The 18,590-nt window shown below is 39.8% G+C and overlaps 1 protein-coding gene across 1 annotated transcript in view; it reads right to left on the reverse strand.

Moving 5' to 3' along the window:
- The window catches only part of LOC135463309 (WASH complex subunit 2-like), a 55,054-nt gene that overhangs the window by 33,550 nt on the left and 2,914 nt on the right, over positions 1-18,590 (reverse strand). Inside the window, 15 exon segments of the mRNA XM_064740570.1 lie at positions 281-357; positions 1,666-1,752; positions 3,432-3,460; positions 4,808-4,874; positions 6,398-6,488; positions 8,129-8,241; positions 9,299-9,415; positions 9,641-9,770; positions 11,958-12,050; positions 13,081-13,176; positions 13,863-13,942; positions 14,453-14,543; positions 14,736-14,909; positions 15,872-15,937; positions 18,445-18,516. Of these exon segments, the coding sequence (XP_064596640.1) occupies positions 281-357; positions 1,666-1,752; positions 3,432-3,460; positions 4,808-4,874; positions 6,398-6,488; positions 8,129-8,241; positions 9,299-9,415; positions 9,641-9,770; positions 11,958-12,050; positions 13,081-13,176; positions 13,863-13,942; positions 14,453-14,543; positions 14,736-14,909; positions 15,872-15,937; positions 18,445-18,516 (1,383 nt within the window).

Below are 18,590 nucleotides of genomic sequence, written 5' to 3' on the forward strand. Positions count from 1 at the left end.
CGGACATGTACTCACAGCGACCACATAGATGGGAGGTTCCCTTGGTGTTCTCATCACGCTGTGGCTGGCATGCTCACCCCACTGGCCATGAAAGACTCCTTCCCAGTTCATAAAGAACTTTACTTATTGTAACTGGGCGAATAAAGAGATAATTAAATTCCCTGAAGAATGCAGTTGGTGAAGCCACATGCATTTTATTCTTAGGGGGCATCAACTAAAAATAAAATGCAAATGACATAAGTTCAAAGTGATGATCAATATACCTCATCCTCGGAGTTACCTCCCCTAGTTTCTTTTGAGCGCAGCCAGCCAGTGGGTTAGGAGCATTTCCAACATAGAGACAGCTCCAGCTGGTAACTGAAACATAGTCAGATAGGTTTTAAGGAATAAATGAATAATAAAATTTGTATTTTAACGCCTATATATTTATTTACATGAATTTTTACGCAGTACTCAAAAACATTCCATCTACAGTAAACCTTTAACATTTTCAACCACTAAAACACCTTTTTCCAGTGGAATTTATGCAATTATCATGAATATGATGCTAAAATTTCTTTGTGTCATTACAGACGCAAGCTTCCTAAAACTGGTGAAGTATTTCTTTACACCCAATAGTTCTCTCAAAATGTTTTAAAACTATTGGCTGCAGAGGGCAATTGAAAAGTTTAAGAATTAAGATTTTGGTGGTGGCCAGCATTATAGTGACAGGGCCTGGGGGAAACTCACTACCCGCCCGCAGGTTGCTGTCAGGCCTTATGAGTCCTACATAATCTTGGTTGCCCTAGTTTGGCTTTCGAAATCCTCAAACACCCAAAGCTATAATCACTCATTCTATATATAACCTTGGCGAAATTTCCATGATCAGTTTTCAATATCAAACTTTAAATTTTAAATGCTTGATAAAGTTAAGGACATTATAATGTAAATGTTATTTAAATTCTTTCAATGTGGGAAACTGGTCTGTTAATCCCAGGCATTTGGCTACACAGGTAATCACAGGCATTTGACATGCACAGGTAATCCCATGCATTTGACATGCACAGGTAATCCCAGGCATTTGGCATGCACATGTAAACCCAGGCATTTGGCATGCACATGTAAACTCAGGCATTTGGCATGCACTGGTAATCCCAGGCATTGGGCATGCACATGTAAACCCAGGCATTTGGCATGCACATGTAAACCCAGGAATTTGACATGCACTGGTAATCCCAGGCATTTGGCATGCACAGGTAATCCCAGGCATTTGGCATGACACAGGTAATCCCAGGCATTGGGCATGAACAGGTAATCCCAGGCATTGGGCATGCACAGGTAATCTCAGGCATTTAGCATGCACATGTAAACCCAGGCATTTGGCATGCACTGGTAATCCCAGGCATTGGGCATGCACATGTAAACCCAGGCATTGGGCATGCACATGTAAACCCAGGCATTTGGCATGCGCAGGTAATCCATAAATCTCCCAGATGTGAGGAAGTGATCTTAACCTAGAATACAAGATCAATATGGCATTGCATGCACATGTAGATTAGACCACTGTTGGTAAATTGGTTTACATAAAACTTGAATATACATGTAGTTTAATGCTAATAAATGATAAAAAAAACTGACCTTTTTCTTGGGCTTCTCAGTGACCTTCTCTCTCGACCTTGACCTCACTGACACTGCGACTCCCAAAAAGGTCATCATCTTCGTCCTCACCAAACAAACTGTCCACAGGTTTGGTGGCTGCTGATTTGGCCTTCTCTGTAAAACAAAAATACACATGTAGGATTGGTGGCAATTATTAACAAAAGATGTAACTTTGACAGTTGAAAATGTAAATATATAAACCTGATCATCAAATCTCACAAATGACAATTATGAACATGAAAATAGCAAGAGTTCTGGGCTAGCAACTTATGAAATATCACACATCCAACAACAAAATCACCAAAACATTCATGTGCATATATGCGCTAGCCACACACCATCAGCATCAGGGCCCTTTGCACTAGGGTGAGCAATTTTTAAATACAACACCTCAACCAGCAAAATAATCATCAAAATCAAAACATATATGTACATGTACTTATCCAGCATCAGGCACAATACTCAGCTTTTTCATTGGACAACAACGGTCACGTGGGGTACAAATGTATTCTCAAACCCCTGCAGATGGGTCTTTGCAGGGATAAATTCGTTACATGGTTACTCAGTAACAGGATACTCCAAATATATGGTGTCAATAATCCGCATAAAACTATTGGCTGCAGAGGCAGTTGAAAAGGGTGAAGAATTAAGATATTGGTGGTGGCCAGCATTATAGTGGTAGAGCCTGGGGGAAACTCACCACCACCCACAGCTTCCTGTCAGGCCTTCTCACGTACGAGTGATACATAATCTCAGTTGCCCTAATATGGCTTTCGAACTCCTAAACACCCAAAGCTATAATCACTCATTATATACATAACCTTGGCGAAATTTCCACAATCAGTTTTCATAACAAACTTTAAATTTCAAATGCTTGATAAAATTTCCTTTAAGTCAAAGTAAATGTTATTTAATTCTTTCTATGTGGTGTCAATAATCTGCATATTGGACATATATATGAGGATTACTGACATCCCACATATCTGTGTGTCCTGTCTCTGACTAACCATGTAATTAATAATGTAAGTGCTACCGACACACCCATCAGAGCCCTTTGCACCAGAGTGAACACAAAATTTACATACAAATTTGGCGAGTTTACTGACAAACTTTCCCATATGTGCAGATAATGCACTCCACATTTGGTGGAAGACAACTGGTCTACAAGACGGCAAAAATGGTCGCCTGAGAATTGTAGTATTATTTATTTATTTATTTATTTGATTGGTGTTTTACGCCGTACTCAAGAATATTACACTTATACGACGGCGGCCAGCATTATGTTGGGTGGAAACCGGGCACAGCCCGGGGAATCCCACCACCATCCGCAGGTTGTTAACAGGACCTTCTCACTTACGGCCGGAGAGGAAGCCAGCATAAGCTGGACTTGAACTCACAGCGACCACATTGGTGAGAGGCTCCTGGGTCATTACGCTGAGCTAGCGCACTAAGCGACTGAGCCACGGAGGCCCCCTGAGAGCTGTAGAGCGTTTATTGCCACCTAGACTCCCAAAACCAGTGAAAGTGAGTGAATCTGCAAATTCTCTATCCCATTGTAATGTAATTAAAATTCCAGATACTGGTACTACCACTTGGTCTCTATAACTACATGTAGAAAAAGATCTATTTATTTATTTGATTGGTATTTTCACTCATACGACGGCGGCCAGCATTATGGTGGGAGGAAACCGGGCAGTGCCCGGGGGAAACCCACGACCATCTGTAGGTTGCTGGTAGACCTTCCCAACTTGCTGTAGAAAAAGAAGATCATGTCATGTTACATGCAGGACTACCTCCATTAGAAGAAGCCTTTGCGGGTGCGCTAGGAGAACAAGTCATCATCGTCATCATCATCAAATAATCCCCCGCTGACTGCGGGCTTTGTCTTTAAAGGTGTTGGAGTTGTCTCCTCTGGTTGGGTTCTCGGGTTGACGCTGTGAACAATTCGTCATCCCCACCTGAAAATGGGCCATTCCATTAATTGCCTACCTTTTAATAAATCTGCATTATGTAATAAATATCTTCATTGAGGGCCATGATGTTCATATGGGTCATCAAATCTTAAACAATCAAAATTAAACTGATGGGATCACGTCACCAGGAAGATGGTCTTTGATTTATTTATTTTTTTATTTATTTATTTGATTGGTGTTTTACGCCATACTCAAGAATATTTGACTTATACGATGGCGGCCAGCATTATGGTGGAGGGAAACCCATCAGGGCCTGGGGGAAACCCACGACCATCCGCAGGTTGCTGACAGGCCTTCTCACGTACGGCCGGAGAGGAAGCAGATGGTCTTTGAAGCAAGACTGAAAGTTTGCTAGGCTTAATTAACCCAGAGGTTGTTATTCATAAACATAGTATTATTTCCTTCGATCTATCAGCTTATGTTTGTCAAATACAAGTACTTAAAGATGTTCAATCCAGACCCAAAATAGCTACCACATTCCGCAAACAGTCAACCACTGAAATATGGCCTAGGCAAGATTTTGTTTAATTTTATCAATTATCTCTATTTAATTTATTTGGTCGGTGTTTTACGCTGTACTGAAGAATATTTCATTTATACGACAGCAGCCAGTGGGAGGAAACCGGGCAGAGCCCAGGGGTAACCCTCTCTTAATAACAATAATAATCCAAACAGTAAATCCTCTCAATAGCCCCTTCTGTGCGCTACCTTGTCACAAATCAGAGGTTTTAATTAATATAACTTTAAATAATTGATTACCTGCAGATGGTCATGGGTTTCCCCCGGGCTCTGCCCGGTTTCCTCCCACCACAATGCTGCCCGCCGTTGTATAAGTGAAATATTCTTGAGTACGGCGTGAAACACCAATCAAAAAAAAAAACAAATACTTCATTACGACATTCCTGTCTGTAAACCCATCAAGTTGGGGTTTTTTGTCGCTTTGCCTTCATGGAATGTGCTATGAGACACAGATGACAAAACTTTGACAAACAAACAGAATTTCCAGCTTATATTTTACACAGCTACATGTAAATGTAATGAATCAAATAATGATTTAACGCATACATTTAATTTGTCCATCCATAAATAAATTCTTCTGAAAATGTTCATTTTCTTACTGCGCATGAATTAGTAGAAGTGTCCCTAGAAAGGAATTCCTTTATGGCAGACAATGCATTACGAAGAAGTAGACTTACCACCAAATATGGACACTCCGCCGGCTGGTACCTTTTTCCCGCTCCGTTGTTCTTGGTCTGCTCTCTTCTACAATGATCACACAAGAGATATCACACAAGTACATGTGGTTACCTTCTCCATTCGTAATTTGTGCCATATATATATATTTATTTATTTATTTGATTGGTGTTTTACGCCGTACTCAAGAATATTTGTATGATGACGGCCAGCATTATGGTGGGTGGAATACGGGCAGAGCCCACAGCGGGGGAACCCACGACCATCCGCAGGTTGCTGGCAGACCTTTCCATGTATGGCCGGAAAGGAAACCAGCATGAGCTGGACTTGAACTCACAGCGACCGCATTGTTTGAGAGACTGCTGGGTCATCACACTGCGCTAGCGTGCTAACCAACTGAGCCACAGGAGGCCCCCCCCATATATATATATATATATATATATATATATATATATATATATATATAAGGTTTTATGCACCCATCCATGCAATTCATCAGTTAAATAAGTTTGATCAATACTGTAATTCTTCAACCTTTTTGTAATGTTTGTAAGGTGTTTACCAATGTAGTTTTGTATCAAAAATCAAATTAAAAATGTGGAGAACTGCGCTAAAAGTTGCTCTTTTTTATATGAGAAAAGGTTGAGGAATTAGGGTAGTCAAAGTACTGGGGGAAAAATATACTTGGTTGATGTTTCATATTCATGCATGTAGCTTTAATACTGTGCTCAAGAATTTTTCATTTATAGTCAGGTTTATGGGAGGAAAACTACTGACTTAAAGTCGCGGCCAAATCAACAAGAGCTAGATTAGAACTCTTGACCTCATGGGTTAAGGGCCCGATGCTGCAGTCATACTGAAGCAATATTTTAATATATGAAATTTGCATCAGCAAAGCCTCCATTTAGCTTAATGTCACCAAATATTCATCTGCAGAAGGCCATGTTAAATTGGTTTCTCTTACATGTACATGTATTTTTAAAAGATTTTTTTTTTTGTATTTAGTTTTTCATTCACTTGATTCATGTTTAATGCTTATATAGAGAATATGTCCCTAAACCAAAGGCCGTGGTGATCAGATTTATGGCAGAATTTATTTATTTATTTGATTGGTGTTTTACGCTGTACTCAAGAATACTTCATTTATACGAGGACGGCCATCATTATGGTGGGAGGAAACCGGGCACAGCCCGGGGGAATCCCACAACCATCCACAGGCTGCTGGAAGACCTTCTCACATACGCCCGGAGAGGAAGCCAACATGAGCTGGACTTGAACTCACAGCGACCGCATTGGTGAGAGACTCCTGGGTCATTATGCTGCGCTAGTGCGCTAACCAATTGAGCCACGGAGGCCCTGATTTATGGCTGAAGGAAAGTGGTGAAAAACACAGCTAGGTAAAAAACAAACGTCGTGAGCTAAACAAAATGACTTCTAATAATCAAGAGCTAATCAGCTGCTGGAAAAAGGGGGGCTTCACTAGCTATTAGAAGCTTTATTAATTAAATACAACAGGTATGTCTTTAAGAGACTTAAAATTTCTACCATGAAAAAATCTACCATGATCACGATCTGTCAGAGAATATATCCACCTTTAATGGGCTCCTCTTCTTCATCCTCAGGCTCTGGTGCATTCTCCACTGTCTTTGGTTTGGGTTTGTCTATGTCATCGAACAGACCTCTCTGTATCAAGGGAATAAAACATCACATCGTCACTGTCTGATCAATGGTTCATAGCCTTCAGTGATTCATAAACCTTCTGACTTATGACATCTTTGAGAGGCATTTAGAGTGAGTGAGTGAGTGCTTGGGGTTTAACGTCGTACTCAACAATTTTTCAGTCATATGACGACGACGGAATCCTTAGGGTGCATGTATGTGTAATGTGCCTTTTTCTTGTTGCAGGACGGATTTCCACCGCTCTTTTATTTAGTGCTGCTTCACTGAGACGACTTACGGAAGGCAAGTAAGCCGCCACGCCCGAACCATTATACTGATACGGGTCAACCAGTTGTTGCACTATCCCCTTCATGCTGAACGCCAAGCGAGGAAGTTACAACTTCCTCTTTTAAAGTCTTAGGTGTGACTCGATCAAGGATTGATCCTGGATCTACTGGTCCCGAAGCGGGAGAGGCATTTAGAAGTTGTGCTGGATAACATAATGAGATAAATGGATAACAACTTCTGAAGCCACGTTTCGGTATAGATACCAATACCGTTTGTTTGAAATCTATACCAAAATGTCGCATCCAAATAAACAGAAGATATTATCCATATGTCTTGGTATGTTATCTTCTGACTTATAGCTACGGTCAAGTATGACATATCGGAAAGTACTGTCCATTTTGCTTGATTCCGAGAGTTTTATTGATTTTAAAACGGTGATTTGAGGATTTCTGAGAAACAGGCGATATTCTAAATACTGGAAAAAACGTAAGTTTAAGCACAAAAAGTAATATTTTAGAACATCTTTTTTCCTCTTAAAAATGCAGACTCTTGGGCAAAATTTTCGCACTGCACTCATTATTCCCATGACATGTTTGTCAGCTGATCTCAGGCCAACTGGCAGATGTGTGAGAGAATATTTATTTTAGAAAGGCAGCAAATTAAGAGCCTTTTGACAACACACTTTGACATTATAATAAGCTCTCAGTTTCCAGATGAAGAAAGAGGGGCAATAATTAAATCCGTGCTAGCACAGCGTAATGACCCAGGAGTCTCTCACCAATGCGGTGGCTGTGAGTTCAAGTCCAGCTCATGCTGGCTTCCTCTCCGGCTGTACGTGGGAAGGTCTGTCAGCAACCTGCGTATGGTTGTGGGTTTCACCCGGGCTCTGCCCGGTTTCCTCCCACCATAATGCTGGCTGCTGTTGTATTAGTGAAATATTCTTGAGTATGGCGTAAAACACCAATCAAATAAATACATAAATAATTAAATCAATTTATGGCCATGCCCTCTATCGAGATCGCATGAACTTTGTAGGATTAACATCAACAACCAACTTGATATTCATCAGAGTACATTTCAGAGAATAAGAAAAGCAAAAAAGATTTATTTTTATTTATCTTGCAAATAAAGCGTTTTCGCTTGTGGAGATGATGGAAAGACACACAGACGTACTTGGCCAAAAGGCTGGAGCTGAATTTTAGCATGAAATCATAAAGAGTCAAGGCAAAGTCAGATGGTGTGAGAGCCAATGAGACGACATGGTCAACAATGACCCTAGATCAAGAAAAAGGGTCAACCAGTTCATGGTAGTGATGTATGTGGCTTGGAGAGTAAAGAATGCTGAAACAAGCGGAGGTACAAGTAGATGAACTTACAGAGTCTTCGTCATCATCAAAGAGGCCCTTACTGGCTGAGAACAGCCCTTTCCCTCCGAACGGGGAACTGTCATCCTCAAATCCATCAGGGGGTGCTCCAAACGGATCAGCATCTACAAATGAAGTGAGCAATTAAGGTACGGTAACATTTGAGTGAGTGATTGCGTGCTCAGGGGTTCAACGTCGTACTTAACAATTTTTCCGTCATATGACCAAGACGGTAACATTTGTGATAAAATCAAAAAAAAAAAAACGCCAGTTTAGATTTATGGACATTTAATTACTGTATTGTGAATTTATAATAAGATAAATATTAAATTGTTTATTTATAAATTTTACTAAAATGAAGTCAATGTTGAACACTGGAATTTTTTCGCTTACACTTATGGTAGAGAGTTTCTTGGATGAAGGCATCTGGAGTGATTTAAGGAAACACCCTCACGGGATGCCAAGGTTTTAGACGAACAGAGCTTTACAGTTCAATGTGTACATCGTATTGGTGGAAGGCAATGGATCAATAACTTTCAATGATTAATTTTATTTATTTATTTGATTCATGTTTTATGCCTTATTACTGAAAGAACATTTCACTTTTACGACAGAATATGACGTCAGAATAATGGTGGGATTTAAGCAGGCAGAGTCAGTGGTAAAACCATAGCCAGGACAAGTGAGCTGCGAGAGGCTCCTGTTTCATTGTACTGTGCTAGCTCATTCACCACTTGGTCACGACACCCCCACCCCCCACCCCCCAACCCCCCACGTATCGCTTACTGCTCTACAAATACTGTCCACCAGTTTCTGCCAGATAGGCCTCAAACACTGCGTCTCCAACATTTCCAAAACTACATGTACATGTCAGAGGCTTGAAATAAACCAAGAAATTGTGTCTGATGTTTCAAAGGCAAGCTTTTTAAAAAAGGCCTTTAAATACATCTTTATAGAGTTACAGTCACAAGAAACATTTTGAAAGCTCTAAACTTGTATACACACTGAAGAGCAGAAAAAAGGCGCCATGTCCCATAGCCAATGAGACTGCACTGTGATGTGTATGTTGTTGTTGTATTCAGAGCTTTTTCAGTGTTGCGTCACATGACTGTTGTTTGTGACAGATAACATGATACAGTATGTGATTTTGGGAGACTACTACAGGATAGCTAACACACAAACCTTCTTCCGGAGGCAGTTTCTCCTTGGCTTTCACCTTACTTTTGCTTCTCTCTCTGCGTTTATGATCATGCTTCTTCTTCCCTTTGCTGACACTGGATTCTGACCTGTCCTTCTTAGCTATATCAAGAACATACATGTAAATCATAAAAAAACATAGACAACACATGGTCATGTATAGACCTCCACACGACATTTTTTCAAGTATGTCACTGACAAAAAACAAACACCAACCCACAGATCATGTACACTTTTTAAAGAGTTTTTTATGAGACAATTTTTTTTTCTCTCTTTTTTTTGCTATGAATTCCTTAGCTCATTTAGACCGCCTTCCCTCATACACACCTTTGGCTTTTGACTCCACAGCCTGCTCTTCACTTGCATTCTCGTCACTCTCCTGTGCTAGAGGTGGTTTAGGAGCAACCCCGATCTTTGCAGCGAGTTCCGAAGTGAAATCCACTGGTCCACCAGGTTTCTAGATGAATTAGAACATGTCCACATACATGAACAAGAACAAGAAAATACATTTTTTCTCCTTCTTAGTAAAAATAAAAAATGAAAGTAAAAAATGACGTCAAATGACCTTGAAAAAACCCCCGATCACAGCTAATGATAAATAAAATAGTATTCTCCTACATGACTGGGTGCACACTATGACAGTACCACTAGGCCAACTGTGACAGGGTTGGCTGGGTGATCGTGGGTGGGGAGGGGGAGGGGATAGGGGGCGTTAATTCCATTTAGTTAAATATTATATACATGTACATGAGTCTGCAAAAATCAAAACTACATGTGTCTGCATAAATCAAAACTACATGTACATGTGTCCGCATAAATCAAAACTACATGTACATGTGTCCGCATAAATCAAAACTGCATGTACACGTGTCCGCATAAATCAAAACTACATGTACATGTGTCCGCATAAATCAAAACTGCATGTACATGTGTCTGCAAAAATCTTCACTACATGAACATGTCTGCGTAAATCAAAACTACATGTACATGTCTGCGTAAATCAAAACTACATGTATCCTATCAGTGAGTAACCATGTAATGAATTTATCCTGCAAAGACCCATCAACTCCGTGAAGAAGACCATGTATAGGTGAATTGCTTCAGTGATGTGACTATTGTATTCACAACCCAACAAAGGGAGATAACCTACTCAGCAGACACATCTGATGTAGGATTCCAGAATATATCTGTACCCAAAGTAACCTTTGCTGAAAAGCGGAGTATTTTGTCTGATGCGGGATAAAGACACTGCCAGTACCTTTCTAGTTACCCTATATGTATACATGACATCAGACATGCCATCTGCTGCCTTACTTCAATTTGTTGTTTTCTTTTTACCTTTTCATTTTATATAACTGGGGTTTTAATGCCCGACATGTAGTCATGACAAGTAGTTTTATGGGTGAGAGATATGGAAACAGGAAGGGTAAATGACCTCCAAACTAACATTTTCCCAGTAATAAATCACCTCATCCTCCACACTAACATTTGCCCAGTAATAAATCACCTCATCCTCCAAACTAAAATTTTCCCAGTAATAAATCACCTCATCCTTCAAACTAACATTTTCCCAGTAATATATCATCTCATCCTCCACACTAACATTTTCCCAATAATATATCACCTCAATCATCCAAACATTTTCCCAGTAAAATATCACCTCATTCTCCAAACCCACATTTTCCCAATAATATATCACCTCATTCTCCAAACCCACATTTTCCCAGTAATATATCACCTCATCCTCCAAACTAACATTTGCCCAGTAATAAATCACCTTATCCTCCAAACTAACATATTCCCAGTAAAATATCACCTCATCCTCCAAACTAACATTTTCCCAGTAATATATCACCTCATCCTCCAAACTAACATTTTTCCAATAATATATCACCTCATCCTCCAAACTAACATTTTCCCAGTAATAAATCACCTCGTCCTCCAAACTATCATTTTCCTCGTAATATATCATCTCATCCTCGAAACTAACATTTTCCCAGTAATATATCACCCCACTTTCCAAACTAACATTTTCCCCGTAATATATCACCTCATCCTCCAAACTAACATTTTCCCAGTAATATATCACCTCATCCTCCACACTAACATTTTCCCAATAATATATCACCTCGTCCTCCAAACTATCATTTTCCCCGTAATATATCACCTCATCCTCCAAACTAACATGTTCCCAGTAATATATCACCTCATCCTCCAAACTATCATTTTCCCCGTAATATATCACCTCATCCTCCAAACTAACATTTTCCCAGTAATATATCACCCTACCCTCCAAACAAAACTCAAAACACTTGTTTTAAGCTGAACAAAACTATCAGCACCAGGGAAAATGTGGAATTTAGTTATGGGTGACATTTAAGGCCATTTTCCACCATGCAGCCTATAATTGTTACTCTATCCTACATGTGCCATTTGGGTGTAGAAAGTTCCTATACATATCTTATGTTCTAGTCACCTATTTAGCAGTTCTCCAAGGGATGATGTGCTTATTTGCCACCAGAGTCACACAAGAGAAAACATTTCTTTACGCTCTCCAAGTTTAGATCTTTACCCTAGAATTAAGATTAATTTAATTTGAAGCAAAGCCTAAAGTCTGTCAGATTGTACAGGTTACCATGGTTACCTGGGTAGGTTTAGCCTCTTCAGGCCCCGTCTCCTCATCCGTCTCTGTGTCCGAGACTTTTCCTCCGAACAAGTCTCCTTCTCCATCGCTCTCCTGTAAAACATAAACCACAGCCTACATTTGATGTACATGTATGTATTGGTATGTATATCAAACACTAGGTTATCTCCCTTTGGCAATAACGTGACTCACTTACCCAGGCATCCCACTCAAGAAAGGCAACGTTTACCAGCATTTTCAAGGACGATCAAGTTTAACTACTTAAATTTTGGCCTGTAAAAATCCACTTTCAGATGCACATAAAGGTCTTAAAATAATACTTCGGATGCTACAGTGTACATGTAATGATTAAGATTCTCTAAGAAATAACTGGAACATAAAAGATGGCCCTATATGATTGTCGAATCTATCAGAATTGAACAAAATATGTCATTTCTATGGAGATTAAAGAATACTTTTTGATTTACCTTTGTATCGGTCGATTCCAAATGAAATTATAATCTATTATGCTCCAATACGACACTTCACAGCGAAAATCAAGCATTTTCAAGGACAATTAATGCTACCTTGTTATTTAAATATAAAGACTTTTCCAAGGACATTCGATATCTTCAAAGATATTCAAGTACATGTTATTAAAAGGATTTCAAGGATTTACAACAGCCAGTCTTTGGTGCTGAACTGATGGTCTTCTACCTCAGATGATGTGGCATTTATGAATCTGCGTGAATTTCCTACCTCATATGATATGGAATTTATGAATGTAAAAATCTCCTACCTCTGATAATTTAGAATGTATGCACATTATGAATGGGTGTGAATCTCCTATTCGAGATGATGTGGAATATATGAATCTGTGTGAAACTCCTACCTCAGATGATGTGGCATTTATCAATCTGTGTGAATCTCCTATTCGAGATGATGTGGAATATATGCATCTGTGTGAAACTCCTACCTCAGATGATGTGGGATTTATCAATCTGTGTGAATCTCCTATTTGAGATGATGTGGAATATATGAATCTGTGTGAAACTCCTACCTCAGATGATGTGGCATTTATCAATCTGTGTGAATCTCCTATTCAAGATGATGTGGAATATATGAATCTGTGTGAAACTCCTACCTCAGATGATGTGGAATGTATCACTTTCTGTTTCACAGGCCGGGATGGTTTCTCTGCCTCAGAGCTTGATCCTCCCTCGCTGTCTGTTTCGGAATACTGCCAAAGAAGAGCACCTTCTTACACAAAACTCTACCACAGTCCACAAATCCATCTGACAATAGCAGTCTTTTACATGTACATCACCTCTGCTCACTACAAATCCTACACCAATCCTTTTGGACAGGTGGGAAATAGCTGGGAACAGCAGCCTAACACATTTCATTCTTGATTTATAAATTTGACTTATGTTCCACAGATATCTAATGGACACAAGTAGAGGAAACCACCACAACTCATCAGGTACTTAACAAACCTCCTGACTGAAGGTTGCACTTGAACAAGCTAGGGTATACCAGGTGATATCTATGGTCAAGTACCAGATGTTGCGACAGAGAACCTAATAAACCGCTCAGTGAGTTAAATAACCTACTATGGCAATAAATTTATTTATTTGACTAGTGATTACACAACACTTAACAATATTTCACTTATATGAGGCCGGGGGAAAACCTCGAACATAGATGAAAAGATGAGGCTCACATCCAAAAAATGTTGTAACAAGTATATGTATGTATGTAATGTTACTACCCTTGGTATATCATGACTCCACATATAAATAAGAAATAACTGAAAAAAAATAAATTCCATGAAAAAACAGAGAATTGCAGTATTGAAAGTTTCTTGCTGCATGTAACAGTAACAGGCACTAACATGTTTGGAGGGTTAAATGGTCATGGTCTCACCTCTCCTTCAGAACTCTCCTCTGGTTGATCCTTTTCACTTTCACTTTCACTTATGCTACCATGGGACTCGGATTCTACATCTACAAAACCACAAACAATGCTTACATTGGGAAATCTGTGCAGTAAATGAATTTTTTGTTTCTTCGAATTTTTTTTTATGTTTTATTATTACAGAAGGTTAGGTTGTATGTAACATTCAGCATCATTTAATACTGGCTGCCTGCCCATGGACTAACATGTAACTTGCCAGAGATATACGGAAAGAGACGTGAGCAAATATTACTGAAGGTAACAAACCAGACAGATATAACAGATGAAGGATTTTTTGCCTCAAAAGTTCCCCAATCAGTACTGACAAGATTCAATTATGAAGCCATCACGAGTTCAAGCCCAGCTCATGCTGGCTTCCACTCCGGACATAAATGAGAAGGTCCACCAGTAACTTGCAGATGGTCGTGGGTTTCTCCCGGGCTCTGCCTGGTTTCCTCCCACCACAATGCTGGCCGCCTTCGTATAAGCGAAATATTCTTGAGTACGGCGTAAAACACCAATCGAATAAATAAATGAATGAATGAAGCTAATAAACAAACCCGATGAAGGTTCAATAAGTCCTACATCATCCTCCTGCATGAAGAGAGGTGTGCCGATGATGTGGGGTAAAGGTCGAGTCACATAAGGGTCCTGAAACAACCAATCAAAGCAAGCCTTGATGCATACGAAAATCAGAAAAACATAAAGATCGCACAAAACAAAAAGGTGGATTTTTTGAGTTTTATGTTTATTCGATTTTTGGATTTTTTAATGTTGGATGGCTCATACAACACACCATAAAATTGGTGATCAATTTTGGGATTGACATAAAAGTGAGCTTACTTTTGGTTCCATGATGGGATCTGCCCTGTACGGAATATCTTCATCTTCAGAGTCAGAGTTCATGGCGTTCACATCCAGCGTCTCAAAGGCGTCATCAATTACCTTAATCCCGTAGTTCAGCGCTTCCGATACCTTTGGTATTAACTCTGCTTCTCTCTGTTCACGTGTCTTCTCCTAGAAACCACAAATAAGACATAAGTGATCAATCGTTGTATTCGTTAGCCTAATTACTACGCATCATGTGACCTTGGTGAATGAGTGAGTGAGTGAGTGCTTGGGGTTTAACGTCGTACTTAACAATTTTTCAGTCATATGGCGATGAAGGAGTGAGTGAGCGAATGAGTGCTTGAGGTCTGACGTTGTACTTAAAAATTTTTCAGTCATATGTCGACAAAAGGAATCCTTAGAGTGCATGTAATGTGCCTACTTGTTGCAGGATGAATTTCCACAGATTTCTGGTGCTGCTTCACCGAGACGTTCACCGAGACGCCTTACTGAAGGCAAGAAAGCCGCCCCGCCCAAGCCATTATACTGATACAGATCAACCCGTCATTACACTATCCCCTTCATGCTGAACACCAAGCCAGGAAGTTACAACTTCCTCTTTTTAAGGTCTCAGGTGTGACTCGATGGATTGACCCTTGATCTACTGCTCTACCAACTGTGCTATCGGGGCCAGTATGTGACCTTCAAACTTTGACAGATATTATAATATATCTGTACTTTGTTTTATGATAAGTATAAAGTGTCATATTTCACCTAAATCCAGTTTGATTCTGATTGATTCAGTTTGATGCTGATTGATTCAGTTTGATTCTGATTGATTCAGTTTGATGCTGACTGATTCATCCATGTTTTGGGGCCACTTATAAATTTTTGGTGCAGACTGATTAATTTTTTAGCAGGAAAACACACAAGTAAGTATTGGCATCAGAAGTATCATTTTAAGACATTTATGTTCTTATGAAAGTGCATTTTTACTCTGGGTGAAATACGGTACTACTTGTACATAAACTCTTTCACTGATGAACAAACAAACAAACAAAATTAAAATCAAACCTGAATAGTATCTAATTTCAGTATTATTTCATGTTTTGGTGACACCTGTAATTAGTTCTGATCACAGAGACATTTACCTGTTCCTCAGGTTTCTTCTCCTCCTGTTTCGTTGTCTCCTGGCTCACATCCTCATCATAAACTCTCTAAAACAACACCTAAATCAGCACATCATGTCAACACAGGCAAACAATAATTACACAAGCTCCTTTAGCTTCATACGCAAAAATTCCACAAATGCTTGAAGAAAGAAAGAAAAGCAATGTCCCAATCACACGAACAAAATATAAAAAAAAATGATTTTAAGTGCGTCGATGCACCAATAAGTTTAGCGTAATACAAAAGCATAGACAATCCGAAAAAACTGAGAAAACGCACTTTGGTTATGAGATACTTCCATGGAACCTGTACCAAAAATATGACTTCTCCGTTTTTTCGGAGCATCAATGCCTTGGGACTATCCCAGTACTGTTTTTAATATAGTGTTAGAGCCTTCTGCGCTGAATGAGAGGCTGGGTTTTCTTTCTTATTTTATGGTTTTATTTTGGGATATGTCATAATTTATCTTGCCATATGCCTGGTGGATATCAGCAAATGAGCTGTCCTGTACAAGTAGGATATCAGCAAATGAGCAGTCCTGTACAAGTAGGATATCAGCAAATGAGCACTCCTGTACAAGTAGGATATCAGCAAATGAGCAGTTTTGTACAAGTAAGACATCAGCAAATGAGCAGTCCTGTACAAGTAGGATATCAGCAAATGAGCAGTTTTGTACAAGTAAGACATCAGCAAATGAGCAGTCCTGTACAAGTAGGATATCAGCAAATGAGCAGTTTTGTACAAGTAAGATATCAGCAAATGAGCAGTCCTGTACAAGTAGGATATCAGCAAACGAGCAGTCCTGTACAAGTAGGATATCAGCAAATGAGCAGTCCGAGCAGTCCTGTACAAGTAGGATATCAGCAAATGAGCAGTCCAAGCAGTCCTGTACAAGTAGGATATCAGCAAATGAGCAGTCCTGTACAAGTAGGATATCAGCAAATGAGCAGTCCTGTACAAGTAGGATATCAGCAAACGAGCAGTCCTGTACAAGTAGGATATCAGCAAATGAGCAGTCCAAGCAGTCCTGTACAAGTAGGATATCAGCAAATGAGCAGTCCTGTACAAGTAGGATATCAGCAAATGAGCAGTCCTGTACAAGTAGGATATCAGCAAATGAGCAGTCCTGTACAAGTAGGATATCAGCAAATGAGCAGTTCTGTACAAGTAGGATATCAGCAAATGAGCAGTCCGAGCAGTCCTGTACAAGTAGGATATCAGCAAATGAGCAGTCCGAGCAGTCCTGTACAAGTAGGATATCAGCAAATGACCAGTCCTGTACAAGTAGGATATCAGCAAATGAGCAGTCCTGTACAAGTAGGATATCAGCAAATGAGCAGTCCTGTACAAGTAGGATATCAGCAAATGAGCAGTTCTGTACCAGTATGATATCAGCAAATGAGCAGTCCGAGCAGTCCTGTACAAGTAGGATATCAGCAAATGAGCAGTCCGAGCAGTCCTGTACAAGTAGGATATCAGCAAATGACCAGTCCTGTACAAGTAGGATATCAGCAAATGAGCAGTCCTGTACAAGTAGGATATCAGCAAATGAGCAGTCCTGTACAAGTAGGATATCAGCAAATGAGCAGTTCTGTACAAGTAGGATATCAGCAAATGAGCAGTCCGAGCAGTCCTGTACAAGTAGGATATCAGCAAATGAGCAGTCCGAGCAGTCCTGTACAAGTAGGATATCAGCAAATGACCAGTCCTGTACAAGTAGGACATCAGCAAATGAGCAGTCCTGTACAAGTAGGATATCAGCAAATGAGCAGTCCTGTACAAGTAGGATATCAGCAAATGAGCAGTCCAAGCAGTCCTGTACAAGTAGGATATCAGCAAATGAGCAGTCCTGTACAAGTAGGATATCAGCAAATGAGCAGTCCTGTACAAGTAGGATATCAGCAAATGAGCAGTCCTGTACAAGTAGGATATCAGCAAATGAGCAGTCCGAGCAGTCCTGTACAAGTAGGATATCAGCAAATGAGCAGTCCGAGCAGTCCTGTACAAGTAGGATATCAGCAAATGACCAGTCCTGTACAAGTAGGACATCAGCAAATGAGCAGTCCTGTACAAGTAGGATATCAGCAAATGAGCAGTCCTGTACAAGTATTTCGCAACCAAAGTGCATTGTGAAGATATCAGGTTCATATTTCCCCAATCAATTCTGTGGCTTTTCAGATGATGTTCGTAACTTTACACCTCCGTGTTGTTTTTCTGAATGTGAACACCTCGGCATGGCCTGATGTCAAAAAATAACAATAAAAGAACCCAGGGTCCAGCTGTGTTGTCCATATGGCCCAAGGCGTAGGCCTGCAGTTGACTGTGGCATCACAAGGTCAAGGTTTCTGTATGAAAATAAGGTAGATTTTCCCCACATTTGACCACTGTCATATTCCACATTCTCCGGCTTTATTCTGTTTGTTTTTTTTCGGCATATTAAATGATTGGAATCCATTTGTGAAATATTAAACTACGTATTTGCCACTTGTCAGACATACAGTAGCACTGTAGGTCTACTTTAAAAGTAAAGAGAGATTATTTTGGATAAACTTACGTTTTCCACAAACTGGGTATTGGCCAGCATAATGAAGTCATTGAAAACATTATCAAGCCTGACACTGGACATCTGAAATAAGGAGAAAAGAAGTCATGAAATTGCATACAACTTAAAACAGCAAATCAAGAAGTTGAGAAACTGCA

The sequence above is a fragment of the Liolophura sinensis genome, chromosome 3 (genome assembly GCF_032854445.1).
Source record: "Liolophura sinensis isolate JHLJ2023 chromosome 3, CUHK_Ljap_v2, whole genome shotgun sequence".
Taxonomy (NCBI): domain Eukaryota; kingdom Metazoa; phylum Mollusca; class Polyplacophora; order Chitonida; family Chitonidae; genus Liolophura; species Liolophura sinensis.